Below are 20,336 nucleotides of genomic sequence, written 5' to 3' on the forward strand. Positions count from 1 at the left end.
CCTCCTTATAATAATGTTTAAAATTAGAAAATAACATATGAATGTCATGAAAAATGAGTTATTTATATTTATTTTCTTTTTCCTGCTGCGCATAATACTTGATATATATTGACCGAAATTTCATTCTACTGTTGTCCGACAGCTATGGTGCATGCATGGGTCGGCGGTGCATGAATAACATGGATTACGGGTCAGAGTTAAAGTTCGATAAATTAGGTTTCATCGCCTATGTTCGACTAAAAAGGTTGCAAGTAAATGATTTTAATAAATGAGACATATGAACTGTTTAGTCCGAAATGATTCTATTTCGACGACATAATCCTAAAGCCCCACAAGCATCAAATTTATAAATTCCTAAACATACAATAATTGTACGCATCGACATTGTTTTCGAAAACGAAAAAAAAAACCAAGAAGAAAAGCATACGTTGGAATGGGACCAGCTTACGGCAATATGTGGTAAAAAATATCTTGCCTAGCAACCTCGCAAATCGCAAATATCGTCTATGCGTTGGACGATTGCTTATCGTCTAGATTTTTAGAAGTTGTCTTTTGTCATATTTTTCGATCAATTTATGACGTATAAAAAAAAAATATGTCTTTGATTTTGAGTTTGAATATATTATAGATGAATTCTTGGAGAAATACGGAGATAAATTATTATTATTTTTTTTATATATTTAGGTTCAAAAAACCAACTAAGCGAAACACCTAAGTGGTAGGCGGTAGATGGCCCCCCGCCTACCATTTATTTTGTATAAGTTCAACCATTTTCAACTCAACTATAGTCGATTAACGAGCATTCTTGCTTAATTGGTTGCCAAATCATGTGAAAAAACTCTAGATATGAGTATATGACGCCCACGTTCTTGGTTAAGTAACTTGGGTTATATATCTTGGTTTTCTTTCAAAAAATTCGCTTTCCCGCTTCTGAAACAAATGCAACACTATTCTCTTACCTTTAGTTTATCTTCTATAAGTTTAAAATACTCGACTTCCTTCCTCAAAAAGAAAAACACTTAACTCACGGTTGATTAATTGTAATATATATGATACCAAAATCACAAATTTGGCAAAAACTTGTGTAAGAGGGTATCACGGGTCGTATTTTGTGAGACAGATCTCTTATTTGGATCATCTATGAAAAAATATTACTTTTTATGCTAAGAGTATTATTTTTTATTGTGAATATTGGTATGATTGACACATCTCACAGATAAATATTCGTGAGACCGTTTTACAAGCGACCTACTCCACAAATTTTGTATTATGTCTTGGTTTTTTCGGCCCTAATTGTATATCTTTTTTTGTATCCACATATGAGGTGACACTCATCTATTGAATATACAGTTTCGATATGTTTCATCATATCTAATAATTGAGTGTCAAGTCATTGGTGTGCAAGATTGATGGACTGATACAACTATGATTTTAATTATCTTAATACAATTAAAAATTTCTCTTATTACTAGAATTTAAGTTTTTGATTGAAATTGGGCTAATAAATTAATTTCCATTCAACTGGTTTGGCCCAATAAGGGCCCACTAGGTGTCCCACAAATATGGGTAGATTAAACAAGCCCATGGAATTGTCGAATAAATGAATCCATTCATCATCGGGTCATATATAAACAGCTGGCTCTCCTAAACGGCTGCTCAAAATTTCAAATTTCATTCTCCCAATACATCCCCCGCTCCTATCCATTCACAGGCGCACGCTCAAGGATGTCGAATCGTCACGAGAAAGAAAAGAGCGTAAATGTTCAGGTGCTGCTTCGCTGCAGGTAATGTGTAGTTGATTTGATGCAATAGTTTTTGAATTTATTAGTGTTTTTTCATATTAATTTTTGTGTATTGGTGTTAGATTTGTGTTGGTTTGTGGTGTATGTACTAGGCCTTTCAGTGAGGAGGAGTTGCGGAATAACGCGCCGCAGGTGGTGACCTGCAATGAGTTCTTACGAGAGGTCTCCGTTTCGCAGAATATCGCTGGGAAACACATGGATAGGGTTTTTACTTTTGACAAGGTGATTTTGTGTTTACTTTCTGGATATGAATTTTATAATCAGTGATTCTTTAAATATTTATATCAATATGGGTTGTGCGGATTCATAAACACGTTATATTTTTGTAGTGATGGTGATTTAGACTTCTTGTGTTTACATTGAAAACTGCGGTGTGTGTGTGGGTAGAGAAACTGTTTTTTAAGTAAATTCACTATTTAAAGTGTTGAATTTTACTGCATAAAAATCATTACATGCTCCAATAAGCGCTTTTTTTAAGATGCATTTAACTGGACAATTTGATATATTTTTGTTGTTCAGGTATTCGGTCCCAGTGCCCAACAAAGTGATCTTTATCAACAAGCAGTTGTCCCCATAGTTAATGAGGTTTTGGAAGGGTTTAACTGTACCATCTTTGCCTACGGACAGACTGGCACAGGAAAAACTTATACTATGGAGGGTGAATGTAAGAGGTCAAAGGTACTGTATTTTGTTATCATTTTATTATTTTACCGATCAACATTGGGTTTTATTGAACCACTTGGACTAGCCTTGAATTTAACTCACAATGTTTCTTTATATTGAAGAGTGACCCAAATGGAGAATTGCCTCCAGAAGCAGGAGTTATACAGCGAGCAGTAAAGCAAATATTTGACACTTTAGAGAGTCAAAACGCAGAATACAGTGTGAAAGTCACTTTCTTGGAGCTGTATAATGAAGAAATAACCGACTTGTTAGCACCAGATGATATATCTAGAGTTACCATGGAGGACAAGCAGAAAAAGCTATTGCCACTCATGGAAGATGGGAAAGGGGGCGTTCTTGTTAGAGGACTAGAAGAGGAGATTGTAGCAAGTGCATCTGAGATTTTCACTTTACTTGAACGGGGATCTGCTAAACGCCGAACTGCTGAAACCTTACTGAATAAGCAATCAAGGTTACTGTTATTTCTCTGCTTCTAGTTGTGTGATAGAGTTTCGAAACTCTCAAAAAAATATTTTTTGCAATTCCTTTTTAATTTCAGTCGATCACATTCTCTGTTTTCTATAACAATACATATAAAGGAAGCTACACCAGAAGGTGAAGAACTAATTAAATGTGGCAAGTTGAATCTTGTTGATTTAGCTGGTTCAGAGAACATCTCCCGTTCTGGTGCTAGGGAGGTTAGTTTGGCTTCTGCATAAAGTAGGTTTCCTGGTTTTGGAAGTTATCTTTGTCATTGTACTTTATAATTATCCTAATGTCTTTTGAATACGTGCAGGGTAGGGCAAGGGAAGCTGGAGAAATAAATAAAAGTTTGCTTACACTAGGAAGGGTAATAAATGCACTTGTTGAGCATCTTGGACATGTTCCATACAGGTTAAACTTCGACTTATTAAATTTAGTTTTTCTTTCAAATATCTTTGGTTGTGCAATATTGATCTCTCGATCCTCTCTGCTAATTCCTTTGATAGGGACAGCAAGCTCACACGATTACTTCGTGATTCATTGGGGGGAAGAACCAAGACCTGCATCATTGCCACTGTGTCACCTGCAGTTCATTGTCTCGAGGAGACCCTTAGCACTTTAGATTATGCTCACAGGGCTAAGAATATAAAGAATAAGCCAGAGGTTCTATTGAAGCCTTTACATATTTATTCGCTGTTGAATGTTTCCTAAAGTTTGTTTTCTTCACGCACCTTTCTTCACTCTTTTATTTTCTTGTCAGACATCACCATCATTTATGCTGATTAATTGACGGAGCCAATAAATCTATTTGATCAATCTCATAAATGTAAAGATTGATTCAAATGGTGGTCGTCCGTGCATTGGTTCCCAAAACATATGCAGTTTTTAACTTCAGAATTTTTAAGATATTTTCTTTGAAATTGTAGGTGAATCAGAAGATGATGAAATCAACTCTGATTAAAGATCTATATGGTGAAATTGAGCGGCTTAAGGGAGGTAATGGTTTTGTGGTTATGATGGGATGTGTATCTGGACTTATCAATCGGCCTTCAAAAGTTGAGCTACTCGCATCTTTACTCTCTGTGTGTCTCATTCTCTTCCTGTGTAGAGGTTTATGCCGCAAGAGAGAAAAATGGAGTCTACATTCCCAAAGAGCGATATTATCAGGAGGAGACAGAGAGAAAGGTACTGCCACATATTAAATCTTGGGTTTAATATCGATTTCTTGACTCTTGATTTCATATGTCAAATGACTTCTTCACAGGACTTAGAGTCGTGATGACGTGCTTTTGCATGCATTGTTTTTCATTATCTAAAAACTAGTATTCAATTTCCTCTTATCTTAATAATTTACTCCATTTAGGCTATGGCTGATCAAATTGAACAACTGGGATTAACAATCGAGAATCAACAGAAGGTCAGTTCAAGAGGGGCTCTGTACAAGAAAAAAGAAAAAGTAAATTCTAGGCATGCCTATGTAAAAGTGATGAATCTCTTTGGTCATGTTACACAGAAAATCGAGGAATTAGATAGCAAATATAATGGTCAGGTCCAACAATGCTCTGACTTGAGCAACACACTCGAGGAGACACAGGCAAGTTATCTTCAATATATGGTGTACTCATAATGAGTTGATTTGCAAGTTCTTACTCGTAGTTGTTTGCAGAAAGTTATGAACCATACTTGCACGATGCTGGAAAAAACTGAGGATGAGTTACGTCGATGCCAGTATTCTCTTAAGGAGAGAGATTTCATCATATTGGAACAAAAAAAATCTGGTATTTTATCGCTTCTATGGTACAAGATTTTTAACCTTTCTGGTGGTACCTAATTTATGTTGGAGTGAAAACAGAAAATGCTCTGGCTCATCAAGCATGTGCTTTACGTGCTGACTTGGAAAAATCCCACAAGGATAACTCCTCGCTATTCCTCAAAATGGGTCGGTATCTCTTCTGGCATTTATTATTTTCAACACAATTAACCATGAAGGGTGCAACTCATTGCTTTTAATTTTTACTTTCACAGCCAGAGAGGACAAACTAAATTCATATAACAGGTCTATTGTGAATAGTTTTCAAGCTGAACTTGCTAAGCAGCTGGGGTCTCTTGGCAACTTGCTTGCTGCATCTTTGTCTCAACAAAGTGAACACCTCCAGCTTGTTGATAAGCTCTGCATTTATTGTCTTGAAATACATGACAAGGTGGAAAAACCATCTCAACAAAAGTTCTTTTACTTCGTTTTTACTTGAACATATTTATTTTACAAAATTTTGTCATAGGCTGCCAAAGAGTTAAAAAATAAAGTTAGTGTCTCGAAGGCTTTGTATTCATCACATTTTGAGGCTGTACAAGAAGTCGTCCGGCTACACAAAGCTGGTTCAAATGCTTCTATGGAGGAACTTTCTGTTTTGGCATCTTTTAATTTTAAGTCTTGTCGAGAAGTAAGAACTTTTGTTTGTACTGGGTTAACAACTGTAATGTCAACTTGTATAATTGACACTCACCCTCTTTATTGGAATCATTGATATAGTTTTTAGCTACAGAGGCTGTTGAAGTGAGTTCAATTTTCAATGATCTTCAAGAAAGTCTGTCTAATCATCAGGGGGAAATGGCTCATTTGGCAAGTGAACTACGGCAGGTTTGCATATTTACCGTAGTTATTTGTTTCATACTATTTTGAGTCATTTTTAATTTCTTATTTGTTCATCCTTATCAATGATAATACTTGAGATTTTTGCAGAGATTCAATGCCAGTGTTGGGCAATTGATGGAGACATCAGGATCCCTTAATACATTCATTGATAAGCTTTTAGAAGAGTCAAAAGCACTTGAACACCATGTAACTCAAGTTGATGAAATACAAACCAAGTGTATTGCTGAATTTCACAAATCCTACGAGGTTTACGAGTCAAATTCTATGTCAATTTCAAACTCGGATTTATTTTAGTTTTATATTGAAATTTTTTTGGTTTTACATGGAAATTTTGTTGAGTTTGCAGGATCAATCAAGATCAGTTACGGAGAAGCTCATCACTGATGTGACTACTCTTGTTTCCGATTGCATGCGTCGTCAGAAAGAGACTGTTTGCTCTTAGATGCTACATTATTTCTATTTTTCTCTTTGTAATCTTATGTAAATACCTTAATGAATTGCTGATAGGTGGATGCGAGGCTTTGTGATCTAAAAGAAACTGTAATCGGAAACAAGATGTTTTTGGAAGGACATGTTTCAACAATGGATGGCATTACAACAGATCTAAAAAGGAAATGGCAGGATTCTTTTACACAAGCAGAGACCAACTTTAATGACAATGCCGACTTTTCTGCAGCCAAGCATTGTAGTATGGAGTTGGTTCTACAGAAATGGTCAGAAAAACTTTTAATGCGGTTATTTTAATTGTGTCCATATGATAAACAACGTGTTCAATTTTGAGCATTATTTGCATCTTGACTCCTGATTTTTTAACTCTTGAATTTGTTCCTCTTAATTTTCAGCTTCGACAATGCTGACACTGCTTTGAAGCGGTGGCAAAAAACACAAGAATCATTATGCGATATGGGAAGCCAACACGCCTTAGTAATGAAGGGAAATGTTAGGTTAGTTTATTTCTGTTGGCCTTGTCCTATTGCGTACAACCACTTAATTGCTTGTGCTCTGACGAGTCTTTGTTCTCCAGTCTGGCTAAGTGTTAAAAATTATGAGTGCCATATGCTAACTACCTGGAAGATATGAGCTCAGATGTTCATTGATGGATGCTCTTTTTTGAATCTTACTAGGAGTGATCGAAGCTAAAATACATCTTTTATATTTTAAACACATGTTTCAGGAACATATGTGAGGGTAATGAACGACATAATGATGAAATTGAAGCTGCAAGAATGAATGTCGAAGAAGATATCAAAACAAATAGTGAAGATATAATTCAATATTTTGATGGTTAGTTGTGCTTGCTTCAACAGCTTCATGTTTTAATTACTCGCACTCGTGTAGTCGTGTTGAAGGTTCACATGGCCAAGGCGATCCAGACATGTATTGATGATGTGTATGTATTTAATGAGGCGCTTTTGTCTTATTTTCAAGCTGTATTTCTTTAATTTCAGGTTTATCAGAGCAGGAGAGAACATCTGTTTCTGAAATTCTGACTACTTCTGAATCTCATTCAAACACACTTGAAAACCTTAAGAAAGATCATTCCCAGCAATCAGCATACATTGAACAACATGCTGTTGATACTTTCTGGCAGAAATATATGGTATGTTGAATTCTGACTCGGATGTGTAGAAACTGTTGGTGGATACACCCCTTTGCAATGTAATTCAATTTATTTTCTAATGTTAGGATTATGAGCCGACAGGGACGACTCCAATTCGAAGTGAGCCTAACACTCCCCAAAACGGCACCATCGAGTCCCTTCGAGCCATGCCAATGGAAGTTCTTCAAGAAGAATTTCGGAAAAACTATACATTCGAATGCCAAGTAAAAGAAATAAAGACATCTTTGATTCCTCGAGCCCCTCTTTCACAGATTAACTAGTAATTGCAATTTAGTAGCCTGATTTTATCTATTTCATTGTATCTGTATTCGTTATACGTACGTCCACCCGACGGATCAAACAGAAAATATTGAAATTCGAAGTTGATTTATAGGTTGTAAATTCAACTGGTGAATTTGTAAAGATAATATAGTTTTAAGCCATACCTGTCAGGGATTTTAAAAATTGTCTCATATTGTTTCTCGAGTGTCCTCGTCTAAACGTCGTTTGTTTCACATGGAAGTGTAATTTTGTTACGATTTAATATTATTTGTCGAAAATGCTGTACACATTTTGAGAAATAAAAGGAGGTTAAACACATTTTAATTCTATTGCGTTCAATTTTTTTTTAGAATTTTTGCATATTTACGAATAAAACCAATGATTATAAAAGATATGAGAAGATCTTAAACACTGTAACGTATTTATGCGTTCAAATTTTTTAGCTTACCAAATTATACTTCCTAACTTATGAACTTTAAAAGATTTAAAAATTACATTTTGTAGGAGAAACGACTTATAAAATCACAACAATGAAAAGCAAAAATAGCATGTACCAGCCATGAAAATCAACTGCAAGAAATGAGAAACAGCTGACAAAGTAGAAGAATGGCAATCGATATAGGGAAGTATTAAATCCTCTTTAGCATTCCATTGGCATCAGAGGCTAATATTAATATTCCCATGACCAAAGAAATCTCGTAAAAACTCTAAGGGATAATAAATCGACAATTTAGTCTTGTAACCATTTTCATGCAACTAAAAGCAAAAAAAATTACAAGCAAAAAAACTGAGAAATCAATAAAAGAAAGCAAACACGGAAATAGTTGTTGGTAATATGGCAACAATCCACAAAATAACTGTGCCAACGTTTGAAATAATTCATGTTCAAACTACAAATAGTTCAAACATAAAATAAGAAAGATTGAAACTTGTAATTTAGCAAAAACATCCCAAAATAGCTCGAAGAAGTGTGGCGGAAGTCGGCAAACGACACGTTACAGCCTCCTTCCTCTTCTACCACCCTTTCTTCGGGTGCTGTCGGTGGGAATTGGAGTCACATCCTCTGATACAAAAAGAAAGTAAAATTATTCAATCGACAGAAGATGGAAGAATTAACAGAAAGGAACAATTTATCATGAACGACGAAAAGTAGCATACTAATCAACATCTAGCAGGTATGCACTGTGACTGTGAAGAGATAAAACCATAAAATGCAAAGAATAACCCAGTCTTTAATGAATCACAGAAAATAATAATATTACCTATGCGACCAATCTTCATGCCAGAGCGAGCAAGGGCTCTAAGAGCAGATTGAGCACCAGGTCCAGGAGTCTTAGTCTTGTTGCCTCCAGTAGCACGAAGCTTAATATGAAGAGCATTGATTCCCAGTTCCTGAGGATTACAAGCATCAGTAACTGACAATAACCCAGCATAAACAACAATTGCACGACAATGGTATAAAATTGTAAAACCTTGCATCGTTGAGAAACATCTTGTGCTGCAAGCATGGCTGCATAAGGAGAGGACTCATCCCTATCAGCCTTCACCTTCATACCACCTGTAATAGGTACTCGCAAGTAATTCTCAGTAGTATCATAAACTTGGATAAATATTATCGATGAAAGTGCATCAATAACTTAGTTCATCGATCTATTTATAAAAGTAACTGCACATGAAATCATCAGATTTCAGCATAAAAACTTAAATATTGAAATTTCCTAAGATGCTACTTATAAGTTATAACATTTGTTTCATTACACAGGCCTCGAGTGTAAAGCACTGATCTTGAGAGATTTGTATAACAAAAATACATTGTATCACATTTACCCTAGCAAACAGAATCGTGACCACCAAAGTTACATTTAGAAGCATTATATTGAATGGAAACCAATGAACAGAAATAAGATCATAAAATTTAACAGTGACTTCAAATAATATAGGAAGAATTTGGAAAAATAATTTGAAAAAAGAACAGACAAGAAAACCAAAAGTCACTGTTACCTGTAATACGAACCAAGGTTTCCCTTCCAGATAAATCAGTCACGTGCTGCAAGCAAAAACATCAATCAAGTAGAAGCACTTGAAACAACAAAAAATGCATAAAATAGCAGTTAACCAATATACTCACGATGAAGGTATCATTGAATGAGGCAAAGATGTGAGCCACACCAAACACTATTTCTCCATCCCTGGTGGCAGGTCCAAGAGTTACGTTCTCTTCTTTGGGCTCTCTGTTCCTTCTCTTCGACTGTCAACCCAAAGTAGAGATTGTGAATGAAATGCAGTAATTGCAAAATAAATAAGCCGGTGTCGAGATATTAGCAGAAGATCACAAAATTAAAAACCAAGGTTTCTCATGCAAAGAGAGATAATCAAACCCATAATCATAAGATAATAAGACAACAAAATATTTTTATAATAGCTATTTTGAAAGCAATTACAACAATAAAATTCAACTGTCACGTAAAGTTTTTCATGTGAAGAAAATAAATGAAGAAGCTGAAGTTCCATATATCAATCCACGGGAAAAAATACCGACGAAGAAATTTCCAGAACACTTTCACAAAAAACATCGATTAGAAAGTATTGCCCAAATCTACAATCTCAGCCATCGAATTTTGCATCTTCATTAATTCACTATCAATCCAACAACTATAGGGCAGAAATTTCTAAGTCGGGCTACAATTAAAAAACCTTAAAAAATTAAGCATCATAAATTCAAAAAAAAGAAAAAGAAACAAGACTGATTCGACGGTAATATATCCACTGTGCAATCCAAGGGGCAAAAATTGAATAAACAGCACCGCGGAAATCTTTAAAGTCCAAAAAAAAACAAAATCATATGAGTAGATAGCCAATTCGCCCTCGCATCAACATGTGTTCTTGTGTGTGGTTCGTTGGAGGAAAGAGAAGCTTACCATTGCAGCGGTGATGGAGGAGGATAACGGGGCTACGCCGCTTCTGATACTCTGAAAAACCCTAATGACGAGAGGGGGCAACCGTTTGATTCTATTTTTATCTCTAGGGTTTGGACCAGAGATACTTGTGGTGTACCGTAAATACCCCTGATTTTCTTTGAATTGCCAAACCTACCTCAACTATCTAGTTTCGATTCCACTAACAATCTAGCAAGTCCATATGTACAAGATCTTTCAAGAACAAGAAGATGAAATCAATATACTCAAAATCCTCGTCACTATTCAGAGCCTTTTATGAAAAAAAAAAAAAAAAAACCCCATCAAATTAGGCAATTAGCTGTCTCAATCCAATGAATAAAATTATTCTTATCTTTTCTTAAATTAGAATATGACTAATAAAAATTAAAATGCGGCATAGTCCATAGTTATAACCACTAACTATTAATTGTATAATTTGTTATTTACAATTTGAGAGTTTCAAACAAACAAATAAACTTATGTAAGTACACGAACGATACATGATATAGTTTAGCATCGAATATGACACACAAAATAAATAACCAATAAACTTGTTAATCTAAGCAACTTTGGGGGCAACAATCTCGAGAAGTCCCTTGGCATTATCAACATGAACCCAACGGCCGGTATTCGGAAGAACATGAGCGGAGACTTTCCCTTCTGTGACATTGTACATAGAAAAATGCACGTTTTGTATTAACACTAAATCAGTTAATGATATTCAGCAAGACTCGATTTAGATTCTATACCCGTAAGAATGAAACATCTGGACAGGTCCCTCGAGATTAAAAGCCCAAGTAACTTCTTTTCATGAAGTTTTAAGGTTGCTTCCAATCCATTGCGATAACGAATTCGAAAACCCAAGCTGTAGCACGTGATCTACCAGCCACCTTAAACCAGGAACACGTCAAATTTCATGACAACAGCACGTGGGGGAAAATATATAGATTATTCAAAATATTCCAGAAATTATTTGACAGAAGTGAGACTTGATATTAGTAAAGCCAACTCAACCCACCTTCCTCGCCTACAGAAAGAAAAACTAGAACAAATCACCTTCTCAACCATGAAAAAATTAAGGTTTACCTGCAACCCCTACAGAATTGCCAGTTAAAACTTAAAAGCATAAAATAAAGAATACGTCCAAAAACCTCCAACTTTTTCCACTGTTTTTCGACTGGGCGCCACACCGCAAACAAGATAGTGCTTCTGGAGAGAAAATAATGAAAGAAAAAGGATATTACCTCCTAGAGGGCACAGTTGAAGGTAGACTCTGCAAAGTTCGCCATACTTTGTCCACCTCACCATCACTGTTCTCTCGGCTTACTTGACCAGGGACAGAGTCTAATACCCACAGCTGTTCTGCAACAGTTTCACACATCAGTTAGCCAACATAAAATCCAAAGTTATCCAGAAAATCAGGATTTTAAAATATACAAATCATAAGTAAGAAAAAAATGTTTTTTTTGGTAAGATACTCCACAATGCAAAACTTAAAGTGTTCATAGAAGGAATTACCTGTTTGGGCAAACCATCGATGTCCCTGTAATCCCCATTTGCACAACTTTGAGCAAACTGCAAAGCTAACTTTCCACCCATTGAATGACCGAGAACAACGGGCAAATCCCAGCCCTGAGATATCACATATTGGCCAAATCTTATGCCGCATTTTCCAAATTGTAATGGGGTAAAAATCCATCTAGATCAGCTGACTTCCCATGGTTCCTCAAATCAACAAGCCCCATTCTCCATTCCGTTCATATCACTAGCTATTAATTCATAAATGTAGAAACTAAATGAACAATCATTTCTGAGAATGTGGGCTTTTTCCCTTGTTCACGCCTTCTTGGGTTAACCACATACTCCAAAACTTACATCACAGTCAAGTAATGCATAAGACCTTGACAAGTATAAACACAACCAAATGACCAATGCATTCAGAAGTGAGAGCTTCATCAATTCATGATACATCATTGAGAACTGTTTTGAATGGAAAACGTAGTCAGAGTGAAGACATAACAAAAATCCTGGATTATCTTTTAAGTGCATTTATTATTTACACCATCTCACAAAAAATAATGATTCAATTAACCCTGCTAGCAACTGTAAAAGTGAGCTGAAATGAAGGAACTACAGTCCTTTATTATTGAAGAATATCCCAACCGAAAGTCTTACAGACAGAGAGCTATATATACAAGCTCTAAGTTCACTAACCGTATAAACGTATTATTGAGAAAATTACAAAACACGACTTATGCTATTATATGACCAACACACCCCCCTCAAGCTTGGTATAGGTCACGGACACCAAGCTTGGACAACAAAAAACCATGTTGCTCTTTGCTTAATCCCTTAGTGAATATATCCGCTAGTTGTTGAGATGTAGAGATGTGCTCCGTCTTGATCAAGCCTGCTTTGATCTTCTCACGCACCAAATAACAATCTATTTCGATGTGTTTGGTGCGCTCATGATACATAGGATTCGCCGCAATATGTAAGGCTGCTTTATTATCACAATATAAGATGGCCGGACCTTGCAAATACACACCCATGTCTGAGAGCAGACCAGTGAGCCAGACTACTTCACATGTGGTTGTAGTCATGGCTCTATATTCAGCTTCAGCGGAAGACCTCGACACGGTGCTTTGCTTTTTTGTTCGCCAAGATAACAGGGAATCTCCCAATTTGATGCAGTAACCCGTAAGGGACCGTCGCGTCATGGGGCAAGCTGCCCAGTCCGAATCACAGTGGGCAGTAAGAGTTAGGCTACTGTTGACAGGAAGCATAATACCAAGACCAGGCGACTTCTTAAGATATTTCACAACTCGAAGGGCTGCATCCATGTGAGATTGTTTTGGGGAGCTCATAAACTGACTTAAGTGCTGAACAACATAAGACAAGTCAGGTCTTGTGATTGTAAGATAAATCAGCTTCCCAACTAAATGAGTATAAGAGTCGGGAGATGAAAGAGCAGAATCATTTGAAGCATCATGTTTCATGATCAAATCAAAATCCAAGCTGGTTAACCGTTTATGTTGTTCAAACGGTGTGTCAATTGGCTTTGCCCCCGAAAGACCTGCTTCAGAAATGAGTTCTAAAGCATACTTTCTTTGATTAAGATAAATGCCCTCCTTAGATCGAGCAATTTCAAGTCCCAAGAAGTACCGTAAAGTCCCCAGATCTCGAAGTTGTAACTTGGAGTGTAAAAACTGCTTGATATGCGCAATGGCAACTTCACTACTACCTGTGATGACTATATCATCCACATAAACAATTAAAAGGGTAATACAATCAGAATTATGCTGCAAAAATAGAGAATGATCATATTGTGACTGTCGAAATCCTGCCTCAACCATGACACTAGCAAATTTGAGATTCCATTGGCGAGACGCTTGTTTGAGGCCATATAAGGACTTACGTAATTTACAAACTTTGTTAGTCCCATGAACTTTATATCCTGGTGGCACACACATGAAAATCTCTTCATCTAGATCGCCTTGGAGAAATGCATTGGCCACATCCATTTGATTAAGACTCCATCGATTAATCGCTGCCAAGGCTAATAAACATCGAATGGTGACAATTTTGGCCGTGAGGGAGAATGTACCATGAAAATCTATCCCCGGAAGTTGAGTATAACCTTTCGCCACTAATCTTGCTTTAAAACGATCAACTTTCCCATCCGGCAAATATTTGATCTTGTAAACCCAGCGACATCCAATGGGTTTAGTGTTCGCCGGTAAATCCACCACTGTCCAAGTGTGATTAGATTCCAATGCTGCAAGTTCTAAGTTCATTGCTTCCCTCCATCTAGGATCAACGACTGCCTCATGGTAAAATCGGGGCTCGGTCATTGAAGAAATTGCTGCTACAAAGTGTTGATAGGATGGCGAAAAGTTTGAATAACATAAGTGACGGGATATAGGATAAACACATGAAGCAGTATTATCTCTAGATAGAGAAGGACAAGAATAATCAGCGGTCCAAATGGGAGGCCGAGTGGTGCGAGTTGATTTGCGTGGCTGTGCCACGGAGTCATCAGCTGGTGGAGAAATTATGGGATGAGCAGTAGATGATTCAATGATGGAATCTGAATTGTGAAGATCAGAAGAATCCATAACGGATAATGGATGGGAACAAAAGGGAGGAGAGTCTACTGAATGAGCAAAAGGAAAATGATTTTCATGAAACACTACATCTCTCGACATCAAGAATTTATTTGTCTTAAGATCCATGAGTCTATAGCCCTTTTGAACACTGGAATAACCCAAAAAGACACATTCATTTGCTCTTGGAGAGAATTTGTGGTCACGGGTTAATATTGTTGCATAACAAAGACAGCCGAAGACTCTAAGATGAGAGTAAGAAGGAGATTTACAAAATAGTATGTCAAAAGGTGTTTGGTTCCTAATAAGAGGACTAGGAGTGCGGTTAATGAGATAAACCGCAGTTAAAACACAATCACCCCAATATTTTAGTGGAAGTGATGCTTGGAAACGCAAAGATCTTGCTATGTCAAGAATATGGCGATGTTTTCGTTCAACCACACCATTTTGTTGTGGTGTATATGGACAAGAGCTTTGGTGTATGACTCCAAGGGAAGAGAGAAAAGAACTACATTCAGATTTGAAAAAATCAGAGGCATTATCGGTACGAATAACTTTAATATCTTTGGAGAATTGATTCTGCACCATAGCAAAAAATTGTTGGACAATGCGAAGTATATCCAGCTTTGAATGCATGAGATATACCCAAGTTCCTCGAGAAAAATCATCAACGATAGTAACAAAATAACGTTCACCATTGTAGGTGGGCACTCTAAATGGACCCCAGATATCCATATGTAACAACTGAAAAGGACTTGAGGATGTAGAGAAACTCTTTTGTGGGAATTTCAATCTAGTTTGTTTAGCTTGAGGACATATAGGACAATTCTTTAAAACTGAATTTGGTGACATAAAAGGCAACATATTCATTCTAGTAAGGGACATATGGCCAAGTCTTTTATGCCAAAGTTCATTGCTAATGGTCATACAAGAAACAACAGCTTGGGGAATAGAAAACTTATTACAGTGTGTTAACAAGGAAGGTGAGGAACTCGAACCAAATGGTGCAGAAGCTACACTGGTAAGGTGATAAAGGCCATGTTTCTCCTTACCAATCCTCATGATTCTCCCATTCTTGAGGTCCTGAAAAAGGCAAAGATGTGGGTAAAAGGTGACTGAACAATTATGAGTTTTGGTGAATTGAGATATGGACAGTAAATTGAATTGGAATTGAGGAATGTATAAAACATGAGGGAGTGTAATTGATGTGGATAAGGCTACGGAGCCCAATTTTGTGGCAGAAATGTGGTTACCATTTGGCAGCCTAATTGAACTAGTAGAGTTAGACAATGACTTAGTTCCTTGTAACAACGCCGAGTTACCAGTCATATGTTCAGTTGCTCCTGTGTCAACTATCCAATTGGTGTCACAAAGTGTATCGAGATTACCTGCCATGTTTGCAACCAACTCAGTAGGAGATTGTCCTGCAGAACTTCCCAATAGCTTCAGTATCTCTGCATATTGAGCAGGGGTGAAAATTGGAGTAGCTTCAATGTTGGTTATCTCTGAATTTTCTTTCTCCACACGTGTTTCAGTAGCCATGTGCGCATCATGACCTCTCCGTTGTTTAGTGTTGTCTTTAGGTGGCTTTCTAGGTCCTCGAAATTGTTGAGGCCTATACAGACGATGACCCGGTGGATAACCAACAAGTTTATAGCAGTTGGCTTTAGAATGACCAATCAAATGACAATATTCACAGGTAATCACATCTGATTTACGTTCATCCACCCTGGTATGTGATGAATAAAAGACTGATTGAGGAGGTTCAACGACCAATAGCGATCGAGTCGATTCTTCTTGAGATACAATGGAAAAGGATTGTCCAACAGTTGGAAGCGGATCCATCATCAAAATCTGGCTTCTAATATGTACGTAACTATCATTTAACCCAAGCAAGAATTGGAGCAGCTTTTGTTGATGATCATGATCAACATATTTACGAGCAGCATCACACGTACAGGAGGGAAGAGTAATGAACGATGCATATTCATCCCAGAGTTGTTTGAGTTTACAATAATATGTAGAAATAGAAAGATTAAGATTACCCTGACGCAATCCGCCGATCTCTCTGTGGATGGCAAAAATTCGAGAACCATTGATTTTATCAAATTGTTCCTTCAAATCCTTCCAAACAGCTGATGCATCAGTAGAGTACACGATTCCCCCAAATATCTCTTTCGAAATCGTATTCATAATCCACGATAACACTAATGCATTACATCGTTCCCACTGATGAAGCGTAAGATTTCCGGCAGCTGGACGTTGGCAAGTTCCATCAATAAATGCCAACTTGTTTTTCGCACGCAACGCAATCAACATAGCTCGACTCCATACTCGATAATTCTCAACACCAGTCAACTGTTCATTGATAATATTCATTCCTGGAGTATCAGAAGGTTGAATCGAAAGAGGATCACTGAAGTTGTTGAAATTTGCCATGGATTATGATCAACTGAGAAGAACTTCGCAAAAAAAATTAGCAACCGCAAGCTCCGTGGATGTATCGAGACCAAATTGCTCAGCAAATTGCTGAAATATAGCAAATTAGAGTTGGAATGATCTCCGATTCTGAAAGAAAAGAAATTTCAGATACAAATTCAGATCCGATGCCCTAGATCTGTGGCTCTGATACCATGTAAAAGTGAGCTGAAATGAAGGAACTACAGTCCTTTATTATTGAAGAATATCCCAACCGAAAGTCTTACAGACAGAGAGCTATATATACAAGCTCTAAGTTCACTAACCGTATAAACGTATTATTGAGAAAATTACAAAACACGACTTATGCTATTATATGACCAACAGCAACACGTCAAAACTCATTGATTAATTGTTTCCTCCCGATCCTATTGTCTTCTGGAAATGATAAAGACCTGAGAAAACCATTCAGTGGTGTATTCAATTGCGCGAATTTGTAGTCATGCAGATTGGTTCCAATTGTTTTATTGAGCAATCACATATCTTGTCACAATACCACAAGTGCACTCATGATTCTGGTACTAAGCTACCCTACAATTTAAAAATCACAATAAATGATAAGAAACTCTGATACAAATGCTTGTGCAGCATTGTAAGGCATCATACCCATAACTTTTGGATATAAGATTCTAACATCATATATTTGTGGAGGAAGTAATTTAAGTTCTCATAATAACATTTAATAAGCCTCCTATTTCAAGTGATTGATGTGTGTTTTTTATGTTCGAGGTAATAAAAACGAGAGCGAAAAAAAATTATATAACTGCATGAAGCTTCGGTCAGAATAGTATGTAAACGATGAGGATCGAAGGTAAAATATGGACATACGGGCGGGGGCTAATGACGCAGCAGGTAAGCGTGAAAAAGAACGCCAGTTTTGACCGGATTCGTGGAGGCCGTGAAGTATCAACGCCGCCTACTGGTGTGGTTTCTCCAGGGGTGGCTTTGATCTCTTCAAAGGCTAGGGTTCGAATTTGTCGAGGGCAGTGGTAGCGGCGATCAACAGGTGAACAAGGCGAGTAAAAACGATTCTTGCTAATGTTCTCTCCACATTTTCTACACTGATTCCGCTGGATTTTGGAATTAACGGTTATTGGAAGATAGAAAATACAAATTTATTTTTTAAAATAAAAAAAAAATTTCGTAAGGATTATTGACAGCTGTGGGATTTGAACCCACGCCCTTTCGGACCAGAGCCTAAATCTGGCGCCTTAGACCACTCGGCCAAACTGTCCTGCTGTTGAACTTTCAACATTATGTTATTTATAACTATTTAAAGATTACAGTACACAGCAATTTAAAACTAAATTAACTATTTTTATTCTCTAAATTATATCAAATTTATATTTGAAAAACATCCATATATTGTATTATCCTTATTTTTGTAAGAAATGGATATATGAAAAAAGAAATTTTAATGAAAAAGGAATTACTCGAAAGCAATGATACTCCACATATTATTTGCTATTTATAAAATTAAACGTACGTACATGCAACCAAAATATAATGTACCATTTTTTAGTGTGTTACTGTTATCATTTCAAGAATATCTTTTGCAATTAAATGCCTCTATTATTTTGATTTACCGTTCAATTTAATTTTTGGAATAATAGCGGATCATTATTCATTAAGATTCAAACGAGATGTATCAACAGAGGTAACATCAATGAAGCAGGCAGCTGTGACTACATCCATATTACATACTCTTGGAATTGGAAGAATCATTTTTCCTTTTCCGCCAATCTGACATGGTTTACTATGCGTGGAAGAACTTTTACATTAGACTCCTCGCCAATCAAGATATCAGAATGGTCGTATCCTTCTACTACCAATCTTTCATGTCTGTGGCAAGGCTGGTGCAACTTCGCATATATTTATTAGCGAGAAATGAGGTTCCGGGTGTTACAAGGATGGACATTCCTCGGGATATATAAAGGGTCGGCGATGCCATTCTCTCAGGGTGTATAAGATACGAGTTCTTGCTTTTTCATCCACAATAAAACCAGCATTACAGATAATTTCTGAGGTGTGGAATGCTGCCATCAAGAATTTGGTGCCTAATCGTGTTTCCAAATATGCCGGAAAAGAGCTCACATTCGTCACATAATCTTTCGAGTATCAACCACCTAGTAGATTTATAGTTTCAAATAGAAAATCCAAATCACGAGCTGTTTATTTCTTCCAATTTTTGAAAGATTTGGAGAACTTTGAAGCCTAAATGAGAATTCTCGACAAGGTCCAATTGATTAACATTCGACCACAAGTCAGAGTAAAAAAAATTGAGTCGCAAATTAAGTGAAAATATTAATTAAAATTAAAATACAACAAAATAAGATACAAAAATCAAAAAGCACAAAAAATTTGATTCAAAACGGCAAGTCAGTATATCAATAAGCCTCGTATTTCAGCTCAAAGAGGTGATTCATTTCACCTCTCATACATCTAATTTTCTCATCATTCTTGCCACAGAAAGAATAATATTGAAACAATTTTGGCAAAAAATTCATGTCCCCAGCCTGTAGCTCAGAAGCATTCAGGATAGAACCAATTCGGATCAATAAAAATCCTGTAATTCGAGGCACCGGCATAACTATTTATCCCGGAGGATCGAAATTTCAGAGAAGAATATATAGATCCGAAAGAAATGAATAGCTTCGTTAAGAAACAGGATGTGGTAAAATGGAATTCTGAAGAAGGAAAACCCTTGAAAGAACGCCATAAAAACCGCACAAGCACACTCGTACGAACAAAACGTGCGTACTTCACGCGCATGTGCGCGTAGATGTTTGATATAGCGCGGCTATGACTCAAAACGCTTCCATGGGATACAGTGAAAGGCGATCTTAAGGGCTGCGCTTATTGGAAAAAATTGAAGACAATCGAACCTAAGAAATGAAAACCCTAATTTTCAGGGATTGATGAGGGCGGTGATGTGAGAAGAGGAAGTGGTTCTGTTATATAGACAGAGTTTTAGGTCGAATATGTGGGCCTAATTAGCCCGAAAATGGCCCAATATTGTTAGAATTTAGTGGGCTTTAGTGATTGGTGGTATTGTGGTTTCGATGTGAAGGTAAGAATTTTATTTGCTGAGGATGTATTTAATATGTGAGAGAAATGAATTGGAAACACTTCCATTTTATTTTAGATTTCAAATATATTAGGGTAAGTTGGTGAAAAATCTCCAATTAAAATATTTCTTTTGGTTTACTCCCTACCCACAAAATTGTGGTACTATATCATACAAAATGTGGTACACTTCATGTGGAAATGTGATACTAAAAAAATATCCAAAGACTGAATACAAAAAAAATCGACGGATGGGACTGATGGTCA

The 20,336-nt window shown here is 36.7% G+C and overlaps 3 protein-coding genes and 2 non-coding genes across 9 annotated transcripts; 1 reads left to right on the forward strand and 4 right to left on the reverse strand.

The window, feature by feature from the left end:
• The first annotated feature begins 1,660 nt into the window (after positions 1 to 1,660).
• On the forward strand, positions 1,661 to 7,640 carry LOC140958836 (kinesin-like protein KIN-5C). 4 transcript variants are annotated; one of them, XM_073416403.1, is made up of 23 exons: positions 1,661 to 1,784; positions 1,895 to 2,024; positions 2,322 to 2,480; positions 2,588 to 2,937; positions 3,025 to 3,163; positions 3,262 to 3,359; positions 3,455 to 3,611; positions 3,875 to 3,944; positions 4,057 to 4,133; positions 4,312 to 4,365; positions 4,462 to 4,546; positions 4,619 to 4,726; positions 4,801 to 4,887; positions 4,974 to 5,149; positions 5,228 to 5,389; positions 5,479 to 5,586; positions 5,689 to 5,847; positions 5,948 to 6,031; positions 6,109 to 6,314; positions 6,444 to 6,545; positions 6,776 to 6,885; positions 7,050 to 7,201; positions 7,288 to 7,640. In XM_073416403.1, the coding sequence occupies exons 1-23, from the start codon at positions 1,726 to 1,728 to the stop codon at positions 7,480 to 7,482; spliced, it is 3,027 nt and encodes a 1,008-aa protein (XP_073272504.1). In that variant the 5' UTR covers positions 1,661 to 1,725; the 3' UTR covers positions 7,483 to 7,640. The 4 variants fall into 4 exon arrangements, 3 of the variants coding, with proteins under 3 accessions (XP_073272504.1, XP_073272503.1, XP_073272505.1); XM_073416402.1 differs by having other exon boundaries at positions 4,312 to 4,546; XR_012171842.1 differs by lacking the exon at positions 6,776 to 6,885 and having other exon boundaries at positions 4,312 to 4,546.
• A 539-nt stretch (positions 7,641 to 8,179) lies between these two features.
• LOC140958226 (small ribosomal subunit protein uS11x-like) lies at positions 8,180 to 10,575 on the reverse strand. Its single transcript, XM_073415603.1, has 6 exons — positions 10,402 to 10,575; positions 9,612 to 9,731; positions 9,485 to 9,530; positions 8,956 to 9,041; positions 8,746 to 8,875; positions 8,180 to 8,546 (listed from the first exon to the last, which is right to left on the reverse strand). The coding sequence occupies exons 1-6, from the start codon at positions 10,402 to 10,404 to the stop codon at positions 8,479 to 8,481; spliced, it is 453 nt and encodes a 150-aa protein (XP_073271704.1). The 5' UTR covers positions 10,405 to 10,575; the 3' UTR covers positions 8,180 to 8,478.
• A 510-nt stretch (positions 10,576 to 11,085) lies between these two features.
• Positions 11,086 to 17,837, reverse strand: LOC140958228 (uncharacterized). 2 transcript variants are annotated; one of them, XM_073415606.1, is made up of 4 exons: positions 17,335 to 17,837; positions 11,938 to 12,522; positions 11,664 to 11,781; positions 11,086 to 11,309 (listed from the first exon to the last, which is right to left on the reverse strand). In XM_073415606.1, exons 2-4 carry the CDS (start codon positions 12,116 to 12,118, stop codon positions 11,228 to 11,230), a joined length of 381 nt encoding a protein of 126 aa, XP_073271707.1. In that variant the 5' UTR covers positions 12,119 to 12,522; positions 17,335 to 17,837; the 3' UTR covers positions 11,086 to 11,227. The 2 variants fall into 2 exon arrangements, with proteins under 2 accessions (XP_073271707.1, XP_073271708.1); XM_073415607.1 differs by having other exon boundaries at positions 11,086 to 11,446.
• A 320-nt stretch (positions 17,838 to 18,157) lies between these two features.
• On the reverse strand, positions 18,158 to 18,237 carry TRNAL-UAG (transfer RNA leucine (anticodon UAG)). The gene has a single exon. It is a non-coding gene; the product is annotated as a tRNA-Leu (tRNA).
• A 1,135-nt stretch (positions 18,238 to 19,372) lies between these two features.
• On the reverse strand, positions 19,373 to 19,472 carry LOC140960593 (small nucleolar RNA Z266). The gene has a single exon (XR_012172197.1). It is a non-coding gene; the product is annotated as a small nucleolar RNA Z266 (small nucleolar RNA).
• Between the last annotated feature and the right edge of the window lie 864 nt (positions 19,473 to 20,336).

This window comes from Primulina huaijiensis, chromosome 15, assembly GCF_012295235.1.
Source record: "Primulina huaijiensis isolate GDHJ02 chromosome 15, ASM1229523v2, whole genome shotgun sequence".
NCBI classification, from domain to species: domain Eukaryota; kingdom Viridiplantae; phylum Streptophyta; class Magnoliopsida; order Lamiales; family Gesneriaceae; genus Primulina; species Primulina huaijiensis.

What these genes read in the sequence shown, in the direction of transcription:
- LOC140958836 (XM_073416402.1), top strand. Translation starts at nt 1,726, where the DNA reads ATGTCGAATCGTCACGAGAAAGAAAAGAGCGTAAATGTTCAGGTGCTG. An exon ending in GGGTTTTTACTTTTGACAAG is followed by an intron (nt 2,025 to 2,321) that starts GTGATTTTGTGT and finishes TTTGTTGTTCAG; the next exon opens with GTATTCGGTCCCAGTGCCCA. An exon ending in GTAATGAAGGGAAATGTTAG is followed by an intron (nt 6,546 to 6,775) that starts GTTAGTTTATTT and finishes CACATGTTTCAG; the next exon opens with GAACATATGTGAGGGTAATG.
- LOC140958226 (XM_073415603.1), bottom strand. An exon ending in CATTCAATGATACCTTCATC is followed by an intron (nt 9,531 to 9,611) that starts GTGAGTATATTG and finishes TTTTGCTTGCAG; the next exon opens with CACGTGACTGATTTATCTGG. An exon ending in CATGAAGATTGGTCGCATAG is followed by an intron (nt 8,547 to 8,745) that starts GTAATATTATTA and finishes TTTTTGTATCAG; the next exon opens with AGGATGTGACTCCAATTCCC.
- LOC140958228 (XM_073415606.1), bottom strand. Translation starts at nt 12,118, where the DNA reads ATGGATTTTTACCCCATTACAATTTGGAAAATGCGGCATAAGATTTGG. An exon ending in TCGATGGTTTGCCCAAACAG is followed by an intron (nt 11,782 to 11,937) that starts GTAATTCCTTCT and finishes AAACTGTTGCAG; the next exon opens with AACAGCTGTGGGTATTAGAC. An exon ending in TCAACTGTGCCCTCTAGGAG is followed by an intron (nt 11,310 to 11,663) that starts GTAATATCCTTT and finishes TCCTGGTTTAAG; the next exon opens with GTGGCTGGTAGATCACGTGC.